The 19,200-nt window shown below is 42.9% G+C and overlaps 1 protein-coding gene across 6 annotated transcripts in view; it reads left to right on the forward strand.

Moving 5' to 3' along the window:
* Window positions 1-19,200, forward strand: part of GPATCH2L (G-patch domain containing 2 like) — a 49,476-nt gene that overhangs the window by 23,630 nt on the left and 6,646 nt on the right. For 2 of the 6 annotated variants that reach the window (XM_054027047.1, XM_054027049.1), the window contains 2 exons: window positions 9,159-9,256; window positions 13,313-13,579. In XM_054027047.1, coding sequence (XP_053883022.1) covers window positions 9,159-9,256; window positions 13,313-13,485 — 271 coding nt within the window. In that variant the 3' untranslated portion in view covers window positions 13,486-13,579. Of the gene's footprint in view, window positions 1-9,158; window positions 9,257-9,925; window positions 9,970-13,312; window positions 13,591-19,200 lie in introns of those variants that run through there. The other 4 variants (XM_054027053.1, XM_054027048.1, XM_054027050.1 and 1 more) reach the window with 4 other exon arrangements.

Consider the following 19,200-nt stretch of genomic DNA (forward strand, 5'->3'; position numbering starts at 1 on the left):
ACTTGTTAAATGGTGGTGAAAACACAGGGCATAGGAAGAAAGGTTAAAGATCATGTGATGTCTGGTTAGACATTAGGCGGTTTTGTAGAAATGTACTGGATGCCCACTTTCAGCTTGGTGTTCGCAATGCCAAGTCATACTGCTTCCCTCTGTTCAATGTCTTGTCTTTTTTACAATTGCTGGCTGCCTTTGGAAAGCCTTTTGCAAATGTATCTGCTAGAAACATAGTTATCAGGTGGAGTTTGTTCTCTTTTCCCTCATGGAAATGTTTTCTTTGCCTCTGGTGGTTTTTGGTGGAGTTTGTTTGGCAGTGCAGTGCAGTGAGTGTTTTGGAGCTCAGTGCTTCATTTAAACAGAGCTGCTGTTCCGAATGCTGAGTGCAGAGCTATGGGCATATAAGAAGGGCTTTTCAGTGTCAAGGAGAAGGTTCTGTATGGAGGGTTCCTTGGGAAGACGCAGTTGAAAGGCTGTATAAATTGTACTATACAAGATTTCCTTTCTTGCTTTATGTCTGCGATGAGGAGAGATTTTGTTCAAAGTGTCTGGGCAGCACTGGGGATTTCACACCCATCATTAGAAGAGGTTTTGTGTGTGTGTGGTGACTCTGTTATCATTAGTGGTATAATTTTATTTTGCAAAGCGAGGAGAGTTTTCTGCTTTCTTGCAGCTCTCCCCAGGGATAGCTGGTGTATTAATTTGCTGTATTGCCTCCTGGCTGTTCCCAGGCTGTTTTTCCTCTTCATCATGGAATTTTTAATGGCCCTGCTGCCTCTTGGGAGGTGTGCAAGGAAGAGTACCTCGGGTATCACTTCCCTTTTTTCACATGCCTATAATTACTCTCCTTTAAGAGCACAAAAGCGTTTGCTAATCATGCCTTGTCTGTTAAGGTTTACACTTGACGATGCAGCCTTTTAGAGGCAAGTGAGCAGAGGCTTTCATGGAAAGCCCAAGTATTGTACTCCCCCTCTCATTCCCTCTATCCCTTCCAGCACCACCCGTTTTTCTCTGCTGCACCTAGAAACTGTATGGAGTGGTAGTGCTGAACAGCTGCTGACTTGCTTCTCAAGCCTGTTTGGATACTGCAAATGGGCTAGGTTTATAGCGGCTCAGAACCATTAATTAGACATTAAAATGTTCCATGGCTCCATCATTGGGAAGATGCTTCATGTTTGTTTTTGGCCTATTGGTCTGGTATCATGATCGTCCCTAGAGTCTAAGAATTTCAGAGCAGACTGTGTTCCCCCTCTGTTCCCCTTTCCTCTGGACCTTGGAGTCTGAGTTATGGGTGAAGGGAAGACAGATTGCCTCCATTTCCACTTGTTCGCTGGTCATCCTCCAAAATGAGATTGGGGGTGGAAACTCATTTATTGTTCTTTCTGGAGGTCAGAAGAAGGGGGATGGTCTGTGTCCAGGCAGACAGGATGTTTAGATTATGAGGGTGGGGTGTGAGGATCCTAAATTAGGGAGACCTTTGAATTGTGTTCCTGAATCCATATTGGAAAGGTAGAACAAGGCAGAGGGATCCCTTCTTCTTCCCTGTTTGGAATCTTTACTTGGGACACTGGAAGGAAGGCAGTTCACTTGTGTCTCATCACACACAGTTCTCAGTAAAGAGTGGTGTTTACTACATCTTTACAAATCCTTTCTTGGGTGACTGTGCTGCCATTGCAGGAAGGCTGAGGAGTATAGTAAATGACCCATGAGGTTCACATGATTTCAGAAGTCAACAATCTTACGGTGATTTTGGAACCTAAAAATGTGCTCCTTTAGGACTCCCTGGGGCTCAGGGTGGTAGAAGAGGCGATGCTGCTGTGCAAAGGAAATGTGTGCTCTGTGATGTGATAACAAGAGACCTTTGCATGCATAGGAGCTGTGTGTGCTGATTGAATGAGCACCTTGTAGTGATTTACACATATGTGATGTGCAGATCAGACTTCGGTGCCCAGCTGGTTGTATCATTTCAAAGAGGAGGAGGAATTCTGCGCTCACTATTAATTTTGACCTTTGAAGCCACTGTAAACAGCCTCAGGTTTTACCTCAGGGCTTAGAAAAAGCACCTTTTATTTGGCCTGTTTTGCTGCATCGCCTACATTTCCTTTGCACAGCAAACAACAGCAACAGCTGGGCTGTGTGCTGCTTTAGTACCAATAGCCTTGTTATAAGGCTGTCCCTGTTGAACATTTACGTTAACATGAGGCTGTAGTAGCCTTTGTTTGTAAGGCATTAGATTAATGGCAACTCCTAATGCTCACTGTAACTTTCACTAGCATGATACAAATGCTTTGCATCCAAGGATATGGTTAGAATAAGGTTGCCATGGATTATGTTGGCAGAGAAACAGGGCAGTGTGGGATTTTAGTGAAAGACTCACACCTTGCATGTTCTATGCATCCAGCTTCCAAGGAAGTCTTAGATTGGGCATCATAATCACAAAGAGCCCAGGTGAGGTCCTTTTGTCTGCCAGTGGGAATCTTTGCAACAGCTATTGCTCTGAAGAGCTTTTCCTCTTGAGTAAATTTTACTATATATTTTTTTTATCAAGGGTGCCAATCTGGCATGGAGAATTCTCTGAAAAGCCTGTGATGCCATCTTGTTTTCTGCAGTTGTGGTGCTTCTGAGCCAGTGTCTTGGAACATTGGATGTTTATAAACCAGGCTTAGTTTTAGTGACTGAGTTATTTCAGTGGACTAAGTGAAATGAACGTGGTGTTTCTCAGTCTAGTTCCTTGTAGACAGGTGTCCACATCACACAAACTACCACTGCAATTGGTGCTAATTGATTCCCTTCCAGAGAAGTGAAGGACTGAACTCTCCTCTTCATCCTAGTGATGATTCCTCCAGTTCAGGCTTGCTATATCTTGATGGGGAGGAGGAGCTTCTGTTGTGCTGTACTGATCTTGGGATAAAACAGCGGATTTCAGGATCCCAGGCTGTCAGTCACACCATTTATTAAAAAAACCTAATAACCTAAAACAAAAATGCATCTCTTTGGCTAAGCATGTGATGGTGCAAAAGGAAGCCATAGTCTAAATTTTTCTGGTGCACGGTAGGCACAACAGCAAAACCCAACCGGCTGTCCATCAAAGGTTCTTCCCTTTCTGCAGGCTCAGCTTTATGCTTTGTACATCCTGGCTTAATACATTAAGAACAGGATGGGAGAGAATCCAGATGCTCAAGAGAACTCCCCAATCTTGTGGTAAAAATACCACTGTCTGTGGATAACCATAGATTTTTTTTCTCGCAGAAATATATTCTTGCTGTACCCCCCGTAGTTTCTCATTCATTCGCTGTTAGTGATGAGAGGCTGACAGAGGAGTTGCTACATTTTTAGAGAGACAAGGTGGGTGAGGTAATATCTTTTACTGGACCAATTTCTGTTGGTGAGAGAGAGAAACTTTCGAGCTTACATCTTTCTCAGGGCAGAATCTCCCAGTTCTTCCTCTCTTAGATAGGGTCCCCGGGTTACAGCCCTCAGCATACCTCCTGTGATTACTCAGCAGTCCCTACTGTGATTGGACCCTGCAAGGCTGTCCTTCAGGGCTCTGTCCAGTAGATAATGCATAATGACCAGATAACCTTCTCCAAAACACAATATTGCAGCATGCCATGAGAGAGATGATTTTAAGACAAAACAAATCTATACCCCTTTCTAGCTTACCTGAGTTTAGGCCCAACTCGTTCAGATCCTCCCACAGGACCTGCCTCTGACTGCTCCCCATGAGCAGCATCTGACAACTCACCCCCCCAGCCCTTCTTTTCTCTGAGCTACTTAGTCACTGGTTAGTGTCCTTTTAATATTGTGTAACTCCTGGCTGGAGCCTATGCTATGGCCCCAGCTTTGTAGCAGTCTGGGAGGACCCCTTCTGTGTGCCAAACACCATACGAGTCCCACTCTTCCTCCAGGGTAAGCCACGCAGCTTCACTGTCTCCTTAGGCTGGACCTCTTGGCCTTCAGCACTGCTGCTTCACACTGTGAGTTCCATTCAGCGAGTCCCGCTAAGACAGACCCCAAGAGAGATTTTTACATTCTTAAGGAGCAATGCACTCCTGCAAGCATCTGCAGACAACCAGCCAGCGTTGTCAAACAGTCAGGCTTATTAGTCAACTGGAACACAGCTTAGGAGGTCCTTGGTTATCCTAGAAAAATGAAGGTTAAAGCATAGTCCATTCTGGGTAGTCAGAACCCAGCCAAGCTGTAATGAACCCCATTGTTCAAGCTCTCTCTGTCCCTCCTTCATCAGATTCCCCAGTGTGTGCCCGACTGCTACCTGCAGCCCACACTTAACTTTCACCTCATATCCCACAATCCTTTGTTCTCCAGCTGGGGAAATGCTGTTTAGCCTCCCTGCTGAGAGGTGGGGCAATCTATGGTATTTGGTTGCAAGGTTTTTTGCCATTGTCTTCATGGATTCTCCACTGAAGTGATGTGGGCCTGGCCTCAACCGATTCCTTTTCAATGACACACTTAGTCGCAGACAGCTAGGCACCGTTCATACTTGTGTCTTAGCCTGGCCCAAGAGCAAACAGACATTTCCCCCCCACTAGGTAACAATGCAGCATATACGGGAAACTGAGATATACATAGGCTTCATACAAACATTACAAAAAATTCCCACTTCGTCACAGCCTATATGTAGGATCTTTACAGTTAATGGCTCAACCTGGTCTCTTGCTGTTTGTCAGAAGATGACTTATTTATACCAATTGACTAGCCTTCCTGTTTGCTTTTGCTATGCATGCAGCTCCAAATAACCCAGTATAGCTACCCTATACCTTTCCTTACAACAACCAGAGAATCATATGAAATATATTAAATTTGTAGGTTAATATAGAGCAGTGCCACATCCTTGATAAGATATACTCTGTATGCCTGGACTTTCTCTGTCATCCTAATGCACTTTAATAGGGCACATCTGTCCGTCCGTCCGTCCCCCCCCCCCCCCAACATATGCCGCTGTATGCAGATTTACAGTGCCCTAAAGTGCACTGAGCATTTGAAATTGACACTTTTACCACCAGGTCAATCAAAGCTAGTGAGCAGTCAGTGATTAACTAATTGGAGTGTGGGTGATCAATAAGGGATAAATCTGAATGAAATACATATTATGCTTTATGACCCCTGAGCCTTTGTAATAGTAGCAGGGCTGCTGAATGCAACATAGTCGGTACCCACATCTGACTAGGAAGCTGCTCCGCCTTTTGTTTTCAGTACAGTAAAGAATTCTGAAACTTTAATAACTAACCATTTTAAAAATTCTATTTCTTTGTAATTGTAATGAGAGGTGGTTGGGGTTTGAGCATGGAGCTCGGAGCTTCTGTATTCTAATCCTAGCCATAGCTTCCTTCAGTGGCCTATGGCTAATCACTTCACACCTTTGCCTCAATGGGAATGATAATACCAGGAGTGTTGTGGGAATTAACTGGTTAATGTTTGTATAGAGTTATAAAGTTGAAAAGTGCTATAGAAGAGTTATTTTATTTTATATGTCATCTAACTTGTTTATATAATCATCTTGTAATCTGGCCCTGCCTTAGAAAAGTGCAAAATAAAAATCTTAGACTACAATTGTTTGTTTTAGTCTCTTCTAGCTATTCAGGTTCAGATGTTCAGAAACGCGTGCCACAATTGTCAAATTTTGTGTGCCATCATGAATGTGTGTGCAAATCAGGTATTTGAGTGAGTAGGGGTCATGTAGGTGTCCAGCTGGCCTTCCATGTGCACAAATACCTCATTTGCATGCACACTAATTGTGTGAGCATTTCTGAAACCTGTCCCATAGGTCCAGATTTTCAGTAGGCTTCTATTTCCTGCACATACTCGTGCAAATACTTGAACCTGATCTGCACCTGCAAAATTGAGGGCATTTGAAAATTTGCCTCTAGTGGAATCTGACTTCCAGGCTTAAAATAAAACCATCCCATTGGTAAGATTTCTTAATATCTCCTCAGTGACTGATTTCATGTTGCACGTAATGACTCCTTGTGGCTCTTAAACTTTAATTGATGGTACAGAATGCAAGATTTTGTTCTGTGGTGCATTTTTATTTTTCAGTGTTCATGAATTTGAGATTTCTAACTGGCTAGAGCCAGGGTTACTTCCACAGTTAGTAGCACACCCTGGTTAGCCTTGTTCTCAGGGCTTCCCACACTGTTGTGCTGATGCAGTTGAGAGTTGAATTGCAGCATCCAGTCCTGGATTCCTATGAGCTCACATTCACAAACAGTGTGAACACATTATGAGCAAACATATTTCTAAATGAACAAACACTCAGTTGGAAATATGAAAGCACGAACCTCATTTCCCTGATGACCTACAAGAGACTGGAACCCATGACCCTAAGGATGAAAAGCATAGTTATTAAACCACTAGAAAAAATAATTATAGAAATACCAGCTGTAAAAGCATGAGGATCTGAAAGAAACTGAACCTTTCATTATATCTTAGGTACTTACAGGGCCTCCATTACTGTAGTATTTGAATGCCTCGCAATCTTTAATGTAATTTTTCGCCACACCTCTGTGAGATAGGAAGTGCTGTTATTCCTGTTTTACAGACAGGGAACAGAGGCAGAGAGAGATTTAGGCTGTCTACACTGCCCCACAGTTTGGATTATGGGGCTGTGGATAGCAATGTGCACAAGGCAGCACATAATGGAGGTGTCATAAATAAAAAGAAGAACAGGAGTACTTGTGGCACCTTAGAGACTAACAAATTTATTAGAACATTAGTCTCTAAGGTGTCACAAGTACTCCTGTTCTTCTTTTTGCGGATACAGACTAACACGGCTGCTACTCTGAAACCTGTCATAAATAAAAAGGGAAGGGTAACACCTTTATGTATGCAGTAACATAAAATCACTCCTGGCCAGAGGTACAGACAGAGGTACAGAATCATTTTACCTGTAAGGGGTTAATCAGGCAATTAACCTAGTTGGCACCTGACCAGAAGGACCAATGAGAAAAGAAGATACTTTTAAAACGGGGGTCGGGGGGAGTGGTTTGTGCTCTTTTGTTTGTTCCCACTGGAGAGAGAGAGAGAGAGAGAGAGACCAAGCAGGTAACCCATCTCTTGAAAAGATACCTTAAAATGATACATCTAAAATTACAGGAATTGTAAGGAAAGGAAAGGAAATGCATTAGATTATCTTTTGTTTTAGCTTGTGAATTTTCCCTGTGCTAAGAGGGAAGTTTATTCCTGCTTTTGTAAGTTTGAAGTTGAGCTTAGAAGGGAATCTTCTGTGTTTTTAAATCCTTTTATCACCCTGTAAAATTACCTTCCATCCTGATTTTAGAGGTGCTTCTTTTACTTTTTTCTTTATAATAAAGTTCTTCTTTTAAGAACCTGATTGATTTTAGTGCCCTAAAAATAAAGGGCCTGGTCTGTACTTTTATTAAAGGCAATTGGTTGGTATATTATTCTCAAGCCTCCCCAGGAATGGGAGTGAAGTGGCTTGGGGGGATATTTTGGGGAAATAGGAACTCCAAGTAGTCCTTTTCCTGAATCTTTGTCTAAATCACTTGGTGGTGGCAGCAATACCGTCCAAGGACAAGGAAAGGATTTGTGCCTTGGGGAAGTTTTTAACCTAAGCTGGTAGAAATAGTCTGGGGGTGGAGGCCCTGGGGTAGTTTCAGTTGGGTCCTGCCCAGCATTCACCTCACAGTAGCGGTTCCTGCAGCTCCGGTACTGTGGGGCTGGGTCTCTGCTCTGGGCATTGGAACCTCTGGGGTTGCAGCGCCGCTCGGGTTTGGCCCTGCCCCCCTGACTGGACCAAATTTGTGAGCGTGGAGTTGTGACCTCACTCAAATTTGGCCTATCTGGACTCCCATTATCATGACGGCTGGGCCAAACCTGAGTGGCTCTGGGACCCAGAGGTTGCAGTGCCTGGAGCAGGGATGCGAGCCCAGCCAGCCCTGTGGGACAGGAGCTGCCACGCAACCTTTTGAAACATTCTGGCAATTCAATTTTGGGTCAATTTTGAGAAACCCTGCTCTACATTATTGCCAGTGAGGAACCTTTTAGTTTACACTCGCAGCATCCAATTGGGGGAGTTACAGCGCTGCTATTCACATCCCTGTAGTCTGAACTGTGGGGCAGTGTAGACAAGCCCTAAGTGACACAGGAAGTCTGTGGCAGAGCAGGAACTTGAACTCAATTTCACTGATAAGTTATTCTTCCTTATTCATTTTGGATTGTTTGGGTGGGTCTCCTCAAACTACTGTTGAGAATATATTTTCTGAATTAAATTTCTTGATATTTCTTCTTATGAGCAGAGGTCAGTGTTGGTGGGAGGGATTAGATGACAGTACTCTGTTCAAACTTGATCCACAATCCCAGTTACATTGTGATCCATAATAATAGAATGTTTTTTCTAAAGTGATAAACAGTCAAATTGGTGCCATAGAAACCATTATCATTAGGCTTCAGAGTTCACATAAGCTCATATGAATGGGCAGATCAGGCTTTTAAACTATTTCAGCCTATGCATTGGCTCAGTAAGGCTGCATTACAAAATGATGTATGTGCTAGCATGGACCAGGCGCTGGTGTTTTCAGCACAATTGCATAACACAGTGTTGAAAACACAGGAACCTGATTTACAGCTGCACCAGCTTAAGCAGTCATATATTTGTGCCAGAAAACAGATAAAAAAATTTGTAGTCTAGGCATACCCCAAGATAATAACATTCTAAATGTGATGTGAGTGCAGAGCTATTTTCATAACCATAGGGGCAAGAAAACTTGCCTTACTTTTTAATGAAAGCTTACATTCTGCAGAAAGTGATAGGGCCCCACAGAAATGCTGATATCGCATCCACTAAGTACCTGTTCAGTCCCATCTCTGCCTGTGCAATGATTTTATTAGCTATATCAGAGCCTTTGAAGAACAGCCTATATTTTGGGAAAATTAATCTGCTGCCCCAGCTCATATCCTGCATCTGGTGCCTGAGCTTGAGGATGAAAAAAAGTTTTGGCCATAGGCTGTGGAGGCAGTGGGGGATGTGAATGAGTTGCTGCTGCTTCTAGAGGCTGTCTCTTTACCCAGGCAGCAAGCAGGTGGATGGAAGCTAGCCAGGTAGTGTTAAGGCTTAGTGGTCAGTGTCTCTTCCTGATAAAGTGATATCAGGACAATCTTTTTAATATTTCAGTTTTCCTCCCCAGACAGACAAATATACACCTGGGACCGCCCTGCTCAAGGGATATCAAGAGGAAACGAAAGCCAGCAGCAGCTGCAGCCTCTCTTTCCAGCCCTACTTCAGGTAATTTGATTTAACCCTAGCATCCCTGGTCTGTGCACCGTCACTTGTCCTGAGGGGACATTCCAGCATAGGCAAAACACTGGGACGAAGATTTTCAAAAGTGGCTAGTGATACTGGGTGCTTTGGTTTTTGGATTCCCAACTTGTGATGCCTTAAAGGGCCTCAATTTTTTCAGAAAGTCTGAAGCGTTCACCCTCTGAAAACCATGCCTTTTGAAGGTATTTTAGGTTGGGCACCCAAAAATCATTAGTCACTTGAAAATCTTGGTATGGCGGTCTAAGGTAGGAATTCCTAAGTTGGAAAGAGGGGGAAGACTGTGTCTGAAAATAGCACAATATTTGTAGGAATATTGATGATTAAAGTTAAATGAAACACAAGTGAGAAGGCGATAGTGAGTTATGGCTGTAAGTGGCTTGCATTTTGCACAGTAACAAAAAGAGTGGCCTAATGAATGAGTATATGAAGGTGCACCCATGGTGAGTTAGTATCATTTACATTGCAAGGTCTTGCAGTGTCAATATTCAGTGCTGCTGCTGCATAAGCCATTATTTCCACAGTTCTAAAATTAAGCCATGCAACCCCATAGTGATGAGGAGGTGAGCCCCTGTACTTCATAGATCTCTTTCACAATGCCTGGTATGAACTGATGTTTTGGTTCCCTCTCTTAAGGAGATCTCTGGACCCTTTGCTGCAAGAGCCTAATTCTTGCTAAGGTTAATGGCTCACCTCTCAATATCCATACTGGTAATGCCAACTCCACCTGGAGCCGTTTACCACTGCAAGTGGTAATCGCCCCTGTTCCCCTTCTTGCTCCAGGAATGTAACATCTAGAATTCTGGCTTTTTTTCCAGGTGGATTATACCTCAGAAGTGACTATTTTGTAGGGTTTTGAAGGTAACTCAGGTGTGAAATGGGTATAAATCTGAGGATCAAAGAGGTTTTTGGGAGGGTGGGGAATACCTGCCTAGAGTGAGTTCACTCCTTGAAATTTTTTAATTCCAACATGCAATTTCTATGTGACCCATGTTCCTCTGGTAGCTTGTGACTAAATTTTTGTGTCAGGAATCAGCAGCAAGAAGGTGGGTGGCCAAGAGCAAAGCGATGGTCGGATCCAGGAAACAATGGAAAAGACCAGAGGAACCACCAGTGGATGGGTGGAATCATGTCAGTGCCTTTTCTGGGGGTTGGTGGGAGAATAAGAATATCGAGCTGGAAGGAAATCATGCAGTAAATACAGTTCAGATTATATGTCTAGTCAGTATGTATCCAGAGGGATCTCTGTGCTTGTTTCAGAGGGACAGAAAAAGTGTGTCTGGTAAGCAAATGAAGAGTGTCAGTTTGCTTCTTCCTGGCAAAAGTCTGTTTGCTGGTATTCTTGGATTTAGCAGGTCCATTGGTGGCCTTGAATGTTATAACAGGATAATCAGATACCTTTCTATACAGCCTTCCACACTAGGAATCTGAATAGCTAATTATGATCATTCTTTGGGTATATAGAGTTCTTGGTGGGAATTATTGTCCTATCATTTTGTTTTATGCTTCTGCTACTTTCCATGGTTCTTCCTGCCAGAATGCAACTTTTGTGATGTATTTCTGCTCTGTTTCTATAGACTGATCTTCCATTTCTATGGCTGCTGTCATCAAAATAGATCCCAAAACACTTTAAACGATTTAATCCAGCCTTGTATTTATAAGATAACACAAAGAGATAATCACAGACTCCCTCCCTCTCTCATGCACTCTCAGTAGTTACTATCATGTTATTAAACAGGGTTTCCCCTTCCTTGGGTTAATTTGGCAACCTCACTTTCTCTCACTGCAGATGTTTCTTTGAGGAACCCCATTCCTTCAATGAACGATAAAGTTCTGGGTTGAATTAGAATTCAGGCCCATAAATGAGAGTAGGCAACAGGCACATGCACAGTGCCAGACTTCTCCTTTAAGTAGCTCCTTCACTGAGTCCAACTGCTCTCGTCTCACTTGTTGACCAGGTCCTGCTTCATTGAGCTCCTTTTTCGCAACCTGAGTGCCCCATGGAGGTGAAGGACACAGCCTAAGCTGGCTCCATCAGTCAGCAGAACAAATGGGCTTGCTCTGCCTAACATCGGGCCATCTCGAATTCCACGTCTTTTATAGAGATGAGTGATGAAGAGGGGCTTGTTCCGCTTTGCAGCTGTATTAATACACATCAGGGGCCAGCTCCTGGCACTAAATCACGCTTCTGCATACATCTGTTATCGGACTCCTCACCAGCGTGATGAACAAGTCTGCAGATAGAGGCTTCCTTGTGTCATTCTTTATAGGATTTTCCTAAAAGAATAAATAGCTCAAATCTCTGCCAACACTCTCCCCTGTCATTGTGATGAATTTAGCTTCTTTCTTAAACATGCAGCTACAAATCTTCCCAGTCACACCCTCCCCCATCCACACAAAGTTTTAAGTTGAATTTGACTGAATTCAGCAGATGTTGTTAAAAGCGTGTGAGATGCGCACACTCGCTCCTTTCCAGTGTCAGGAATGAAAGGAGAGACCTGGGACTCCATTTATTTGGTAACCTAACAGGCTAGCTAAGTTAATTATGCCCTTGATTCCCAGTAAATAGTGTCTGGTAACACTTGTTCTGTCAGAGAGACCTATATTCAAAGGCATGCATGGATGTACCAAATAAGCTAAGGGGAGCATCCAAATCTATATCACATTCTCGGAGCAGAAAATTTCCAGTAACAGCGCTGCTGCCTGAGGCAAACTGGATTAGCGACTACTGCTAAAATAGATGTCACTGGAGAAGAGAGATTTGGGCATTTCCCCCAGAACTCTTGAGAACTTACAACAGGAAGGAATTCAGAAGGTGACTTCAGTGCCTCAGGAAGTGACTCTTGTCTACAGAAATGTGCTGGGAAGTCCTTTTTACTCAGGTGCTCAGAAAGGCTGAGACTTAAAGCCAGGGCTTTCCAGCTAGAAAACAGAGTAGCAGATGGGAATTCTGTCATGTTTTAAACACAAATTCTGGCTAGAGCAGGTAGCCATAGGAGTCAGGAGATGTTTGTAATGGAGTGCATCAGATTGGACGTCCCAGATTCTGTAGCTTGGCTGAATGCAAAAAGGATGTGAACAATTCTCTTCTGTTGTGAGAAAAGTATTGGCTGTGTACTTGGTGCTGTACAAAACACAGAAGCAGAAAGAAACTGTAACTAACTAAGACTAACAAATGAAATAATGTATCATTTAGTTTATTCCTCTAAACAATTATTCACCCTATCAAGTTCTGTTAATGGGGACTGGTTGACCCAGGAGATGGAGATTTGGGAATGGGATATGGAGCATTTTACCTCTAAACTGCTAGCTGCAGTCCAGTCCAGACATTAGGTGACCATTGAGCTTAGGTATAGAGACTTTGACCTGTTCCAGTCTGGTCCAACTTGAAGTGTTTGGCTTAGGAGATTGCAAATGAGTTCTACTCTGGTCTGTCTTGCCCCATTTTTGTAGCTGTTTGTGATACACTGTCTACCCTACTGAGTCCATGCAGAGGTTCACAGTGCATTTGCTTTATCTGTACCATTCTCTATTTGGACACCAGAACATCACTGCCTTTCCTTTGCGGGTCTCTCCTTTATAGAGCTCACATGATCACTCCACCCTGTCCCTCATGCTAAAACAGTTGTGCTTGCCCAGGATGCGTTATTCTGTAGCGCATAAAGCTTATTTTCACCTTCTCTGGTGCTAATTAAATTATCCTCTTTCATCCAAACTATTCAAACTTGAATTTTAAAAAAAGACCTGCAGAAGAGATGCTCTGGGTCAGGATTTCTCAACTTGGGGGTCACAAACAGGTATTGGGGTTGTGACCTCGTTGCCCTACACACATTGCTAAATGGGAGAGAGGTTCCAGTATGGAAAAGGATGAGATTCACTGCTCTAGATCTTCTGGTAGCCACTAGAATAACATATAGAAATCTATGATTAGTGCTTAGGTTGCTATGAGGTTACCAGTTTTAACTTTTTCTCCTGTCCTCTGTCTCCACATTCTCCTTTTCTTCCTACTGTTTTGTGTTCCAGCAGCTTTACCTGTCCACATGGATGCAGCAGACTCATCCCTGCCAGCGACACAGTCCCAGAGGTGCCAGAGCTCTGACTGGACGGGCAGAACCCAGGCAACAGAGAAATCCACTGCTGCTGCCCCAGCTAACTTCTTTAAAACACCACAAGAGAAGGGCTCTGGATACAGCTAGATGGAGGTGTCTCTACTCGGAGCTGGTTGCGTTTATGAAATGTTGGACTTCGAAGTACATCAGCACTGAACGTCTCATTTGGCAATAACCATCTCATCAGTGTTGGTGCGTGATGCTACCGTCCTCCAGCTGTGTGCCCCACACATCCCCAGATCATGTTTGTGAATCTGTGTAAAAAGTAACTGGTGATGTTGGGGCTGCAGCTTTTTTAAAGCATTCCTGCTATTGCTGTGAGTACTTATTACACACGCATCTCCTGTCCCAGCACCTGTTGTTATCTGCTGGGATGTGTACAGAGCCTTGTGGTTTTGCAGGTGTTGGTCTTTGTTATGAAGCTGGTCACCACTTGGGCATATTGTTTGTTGCAAAGGGTTGAATATAACAGGAAAAAGTCCTACTGCGGCTATGCAGAGGCAAGAATCTGTCTTTGGCAAGCATAAGGACAGAAACAAAGGCCAGCTTAGGATTCCTGGTCAGGAGAGGAGGAGGGGAACAGCAAGTGCAAACAAGGTTTGAAATGTGGGACTTGAATTCTGTATTAGCAAAACACCTATAGGCCTCTCACTGAGGGACTTGGCAGTCAAGATGTTGTTTCTAATGAAACAAATGTGGTGCTGGTCCTGTCAGGAATTGCCAGTGGCTCATTATCAGCATGGTCCTTCAGCGCTTTTTGTCCTTCCTTGTTTGGAGTGTCTTTAGTCTTGCCCTGTGAATTGCAGTATTCTTTCCTTATTCCTCATCCTCTCCATTTATCCTGCTGGACAAGGGGTTGGCAGAACCAATTAGACAAAAATGTGCAGACTGGAGTTCTGAGAGTTAGCTTGGATCAAGTTGCCCTAAAATATCCTCTGAGAAGTCTTCATTGGGGAGATGACAGAGAGGAAATATTGGAATACGGTCCATGGGCATCCAGCTTCAGAAGCTACTGTAAGCAATCCCGAGGACACTTGAAGTTAAAGTCCATGTTCCACTGTGTACTAAAAGTTATATAGAGTATTATCTGAGTTCAAAGCACTCTCTAAAGATTGAACCACTTCCCCTGTCTCACATTCTTCCTATCTTCCTCAAAGCTTAGTGTTCTGAAGTATATATAAGTGGGGTTCCCCTCTATCTCCAGAGTATACATGGAAGGGGTCTCCCTCTATCACTGATTGTACTCTGCTCTGTAGTATATATGGGAGGGTGTCCCTGGATTTCCAGTTGTACTCTGCTCTGTGGTATGTATACGAAGGGTTTGCCTTCTCCACCTTTCCTTGCATCCCTGATGGCATTTACTCTGCAGTATATTGGGGAGGGTTCTTTTCTCCCCACAACCCTTTCCCTTTATCCCTGATTGCTCTTCAGTTTGCAGTATTGATGGGGGGGAGGGGGGGATGTCTCCTGCTTTCTCTTTTCCTGTATCCTTGGTTGTACTCTGCTTGTTTCCCTATCTCTTGAAAGACCTCTCTACAGCTTCACTCTGGGTTATATATATAGAAGATGTGCCTGGATAGCGTGTACAAAAGGAACCATGCCATGCTTGCTTGACAACCCTAGTTGCCTTGTGAGCTCTTGGGTGTTTTCAAACAGGTGGCCCTTGTCATTACAAAACCTACTGGTTGGCTGAGTGGGTGGAGCTCCAGACAGGACCATCCATTAAGAGCAAAAATAAATTTTCAACATGGGGTGGAACTTGCACCCCTAGATGTAGATGATGGATTTGCATGTTTCCCTTGCTTTGCTCTCTCTGACCTATAAATCAAATGAGTGAGGGGTAGGTTTGATTATGAACATATCAGAAAATGTTTTAATTGTTTTTAAATTTTCTTTGTATTAAAATTTTAAAATTAAATGGCCAGCCATGAAGACCCATAACATAACACACAAAGTAAGTTACAAAATCAAACAAAACGCTCTCGAACAATCTAAATCATGAATGATGAATAGTTACATTAGACAAAGTGTCCATGTCTTATCCACTAATACCTATTTACTCTTGGGGAGAGACCCAAATTGGATTTATGTTTTCTGTCCCAAGGAAAATCTCAGCTCTGCCCACATAAATCCCTCTGAAAAATCTCATGCGTCTTTCTTATACATATTGAAATTCCTTAGAGGGAGAGTCTTGTTACCCTCATACAGGGGCACAGAGTTTAAAGGCTAGTTTGGATTATCTATGAGCAATTACAAGGGATTTGAGGGGAAAGAAATGTTCAGATTAAGTTAGTGTCTTTACATTCTTATTTTTGTGCTTTGTACAAAACCAAGTCTGTAGCGCTTAACAAGTAATAAAGACAGACTCTATCATGAAGCTCCTGTGATCTAAAACCCGTACAGAGAAGATGGGACACTGGGAAAACATAATTAGGGAATAACTTGCTTTTTTATTATTTCACTCCTTGTGGGCAAAGCAGGAGATAAACTCCATCCAGCTGCTGATTTGCTTCTTGGTTATAGAAGATGTTGTTTCAATGGAGAGAAGATTGGAGATATTAGATACTGTTTGTTTAATGCAAGGGCAAGCACAGGCACGGGACATATTAAAAGTGAGGGACTGTGAGCATTGGGGAGCTGAGAGTAGGTAATATCACTCCTATTCCCTGCATTTGTTGATAATTCAATAGTGGGTTGCAGCTAACTGCAGGTTAGCTGTGCAGTTGTCCCATGGTGCCTTGTTTCAATTCCATAAATCTTCCTTTCCATGAACAGTTGTATTCATCATTTTAAAGCACAAGCCTAAACCATGTCCCTGGATTCCTCATGAAAGAGAATTAGACCAGTGGCCTATTGTGGTACTTGTTTGTCTCTTGGAAGAAGCTCAGATACTTCAGTGATGAGTACCATTAGAAGAATTTAGATAGGCCACCGACCCTAACAAAACACACTCTGAAAGTTGTTCCAGTGGTTAATTACTGACTGTTAAAAAAATTACATGTTATTTCTAGTTTGAATTTGTCTAGCTTCAGGTCCAGCCATTGGATCGTGTTATACCTTTCTCTGCAAGACTGAAGGAGCCCATTAAATATTTGTTCCCCATGTCGCTACTTACACTGTAATCAAATCACCCTTTAATCTTCTGTTCATTAAACTAACTAGATTGAGCTCCTGGAGAATTTCACTATCAGGCATGTTTTCTGATGCTTCAGTCGTTCTCATGGCTCTTCCCTGAGCCCTCTCTGATTTATTAATATCTTTCTTGACTTGTGGACACCAGAACTGGACACAGTATTTCAGCAGCAGTTGCACCAGTGCCAAATACAGAGGTAAAGTGACCTCTCTGCTACTTGAGAGTTTCCTGTTTATGCATCCCAGGATCATATTAGCTCTTTTAGCCACAGCATCACATTGGGAGCTCATGTTCAGCTGATTATCCACCATGACCTCCAGATCTTTTTCAGAGTCACTCCTTCCCAGGAGAGAATCCCACATTTTCTAAGTATGGCCTACATTTTGTTCCTAGATCTATCCATTTCCATTTAACCATATTAAAACACATATTGTTTGCTTGCGCCCAGTTTATCAAGTGATCCAGATTGTGCTGTCTTCATTATTTATCCCACCCCCCCCCAATTTGTGTCACCTTAAAACTTTATTGGTGATTATTTTGCTTTTTTCCAGATCATCAATAAAAATGTTAAATAGCATAGGGCTAAGAACCGATCCCAGTGGGACCCCGTTGGAAACACTCCCACTTAATGGTGACTCTCTGTTTACAGTTACAATTTGAGACCTGTAAATTAGCCAGTTTTTAATCCATGTATTGTGTGCCATGTTAATTTTATAGTTCTATCAGTACATATAGTTATTATACAAAATCATAAATATCAGAGAGGGAAAAGTTCTATTAAAACGGGGCTTTTCAACATTTTCTGTACTTTGACCTCATGTTACAACAGAAAACATTTTATGACCTTCCTTCTAACCGTAGGAAGGTGGCCACAATCCCCAAAACCTGTTTGCAACACCCATGTTCATGTATGAAAACAGGCAGTCTTTCATTGCTAATGCAGGATTGTTCTCTACAAAAGAATTTTCTAGTGCTTTGTCCAGTCTAGCTTTAAATATCCCTAGAGAAAGATCCTTCACAGCTTCCCTTGGTTGCAAGTCTATTAATCAGCCTAATGCATCTCACCGAGAGTTTTCCTAACAGTCATCTTAATTTTTCCCTGTCTTAAATTCATCTTGTTACTCCTGGTTATATTCGCTTGTATCACCCTACATAATTCCTCTCCCTCCTGGGTGCTAGCACCATTCACCTTTAGTAGATTGTTATATAGAATCAGCAGCCTAGTCTCACAATTGAGGGGTCCAGGCTGCAACTCCATGTTCTCAGAGGGCAGGGTGGAAACAATTTATTCTCAAATTTTCCTGTTGATGTCAATAGAGCTGCTGATCCAAGCAAGGACTGTGGGATCAAGCTCTTAGATTGTAAGCTCTTCAGGTCAGGGTACTGACGCATTTTCTTTTGTCTCCAAAGGATTGAGCATACTTATGGCACTATTGAAATAATAACCATAGCAGACACCCCCTTTGTAGGTAGCATCTCTTGCCATGGGATCAAGTATCAGGGGGTAGCCGTGTTAGTCTGTATCTACAAAAACAACAAGGAGTCTGGTGGCACCTTAAAGACTAACAGATTTATTTGGGCATAAACTTTCGTGAGTAAGAAGTGAGGTTTTTACTCCCGAAAGCTTATGCCCAAATAAATCTGTTAGTCTTTAAGGTGCCACCAGACTACTTGTTGTTTTTGCCATGGGATGTTTCCAAAAGGGCTGGAGGTCCCAACCATATGAGTTCCTGCTATTGCTTTCCCTTCCCCACTTGCAGTCTAGAATCCAATTATGGGCCAGCCAGGCTCTGAGCAGGGTTGCTGATTTGTAGGGGATTCCACAAGCTTAGTTTAGGACACGTTATATCCTGTGCTGTGACTCCAGAAATCGGAGTGTTATATGATTTTTTTGTAAAATCCCTTTCAGAGATCAGTAGCTTGCTTCAGGTTTTAAATAAAGATTCTTAGTATTGCTGTGATCCAGCTGATTTGTTTTGTTTCTCTTTCTCTATGGCAGGTGTTTTCTTTCCTTCCCTTCCCCTCAGTTTATGTAGTTTATTGTATGTCCAGATTCCTTGCCCCTCTCTGAGGAAAGCTACTTGTGGCAGCAAGGGGAGTAAGGGGACAAAGGTTTTTAGAAGCAAGTGTCAATAAAATAATAAAACAAGGAAACTTTATGCAATGCAATGATCCTGCTTCCAGCGCAGCAGGAGCTGACACCACCTCAGGGAGCTGGTGCTGAGTCCCAGCATGAGGCTAAGGCCTGGTCAACACATGTAATTTAAATTGCCATAGCTGTGATGCTTACGGGTGTGAAAAATCCACATCCCTGAGCGCCATAGCTCTGCTGACCTATCCCCTGGTGTAGACACAGCTAGGTCAACGAAACAATGCTTCCATCGACCTAGCTACCCTTGTTATGGGGAGGTGGGGTTCCTACAGCAACAGAAAAACCCCTTCCATCACTGAAGGCTGAATCTACATATGGGCTTACGCTGACAGCTATGGCACTATAGTGTAGACGTGGCCTTAGCTGCACCACTTTAACTCTGTCGGGATTGTTAAAGTGGTACAACTCCCAGCGTGGATGTAGTTTTACTGGTATAAAGGTACTTTTACCGGTATAGCTACCTCTGTACAGGAAGGGGAATAACTACTGGTATAAATCACCTTTATACCAACTGCAG

The sequence above is a fragment of the Malaclemys terrapin genome, chromosome 4, assembly GCF_027887155.1.
Source record: "Malaclemys terrapin pileata isolate rMalTer1 chromosome 4, rMalTer1.hap1, whole genome shotgun sequence".
NCBI lineage: Eukaryota > Metazoa > Chordata > Testudines > Emydidae > Malaclemys > Malaclemys terrapin.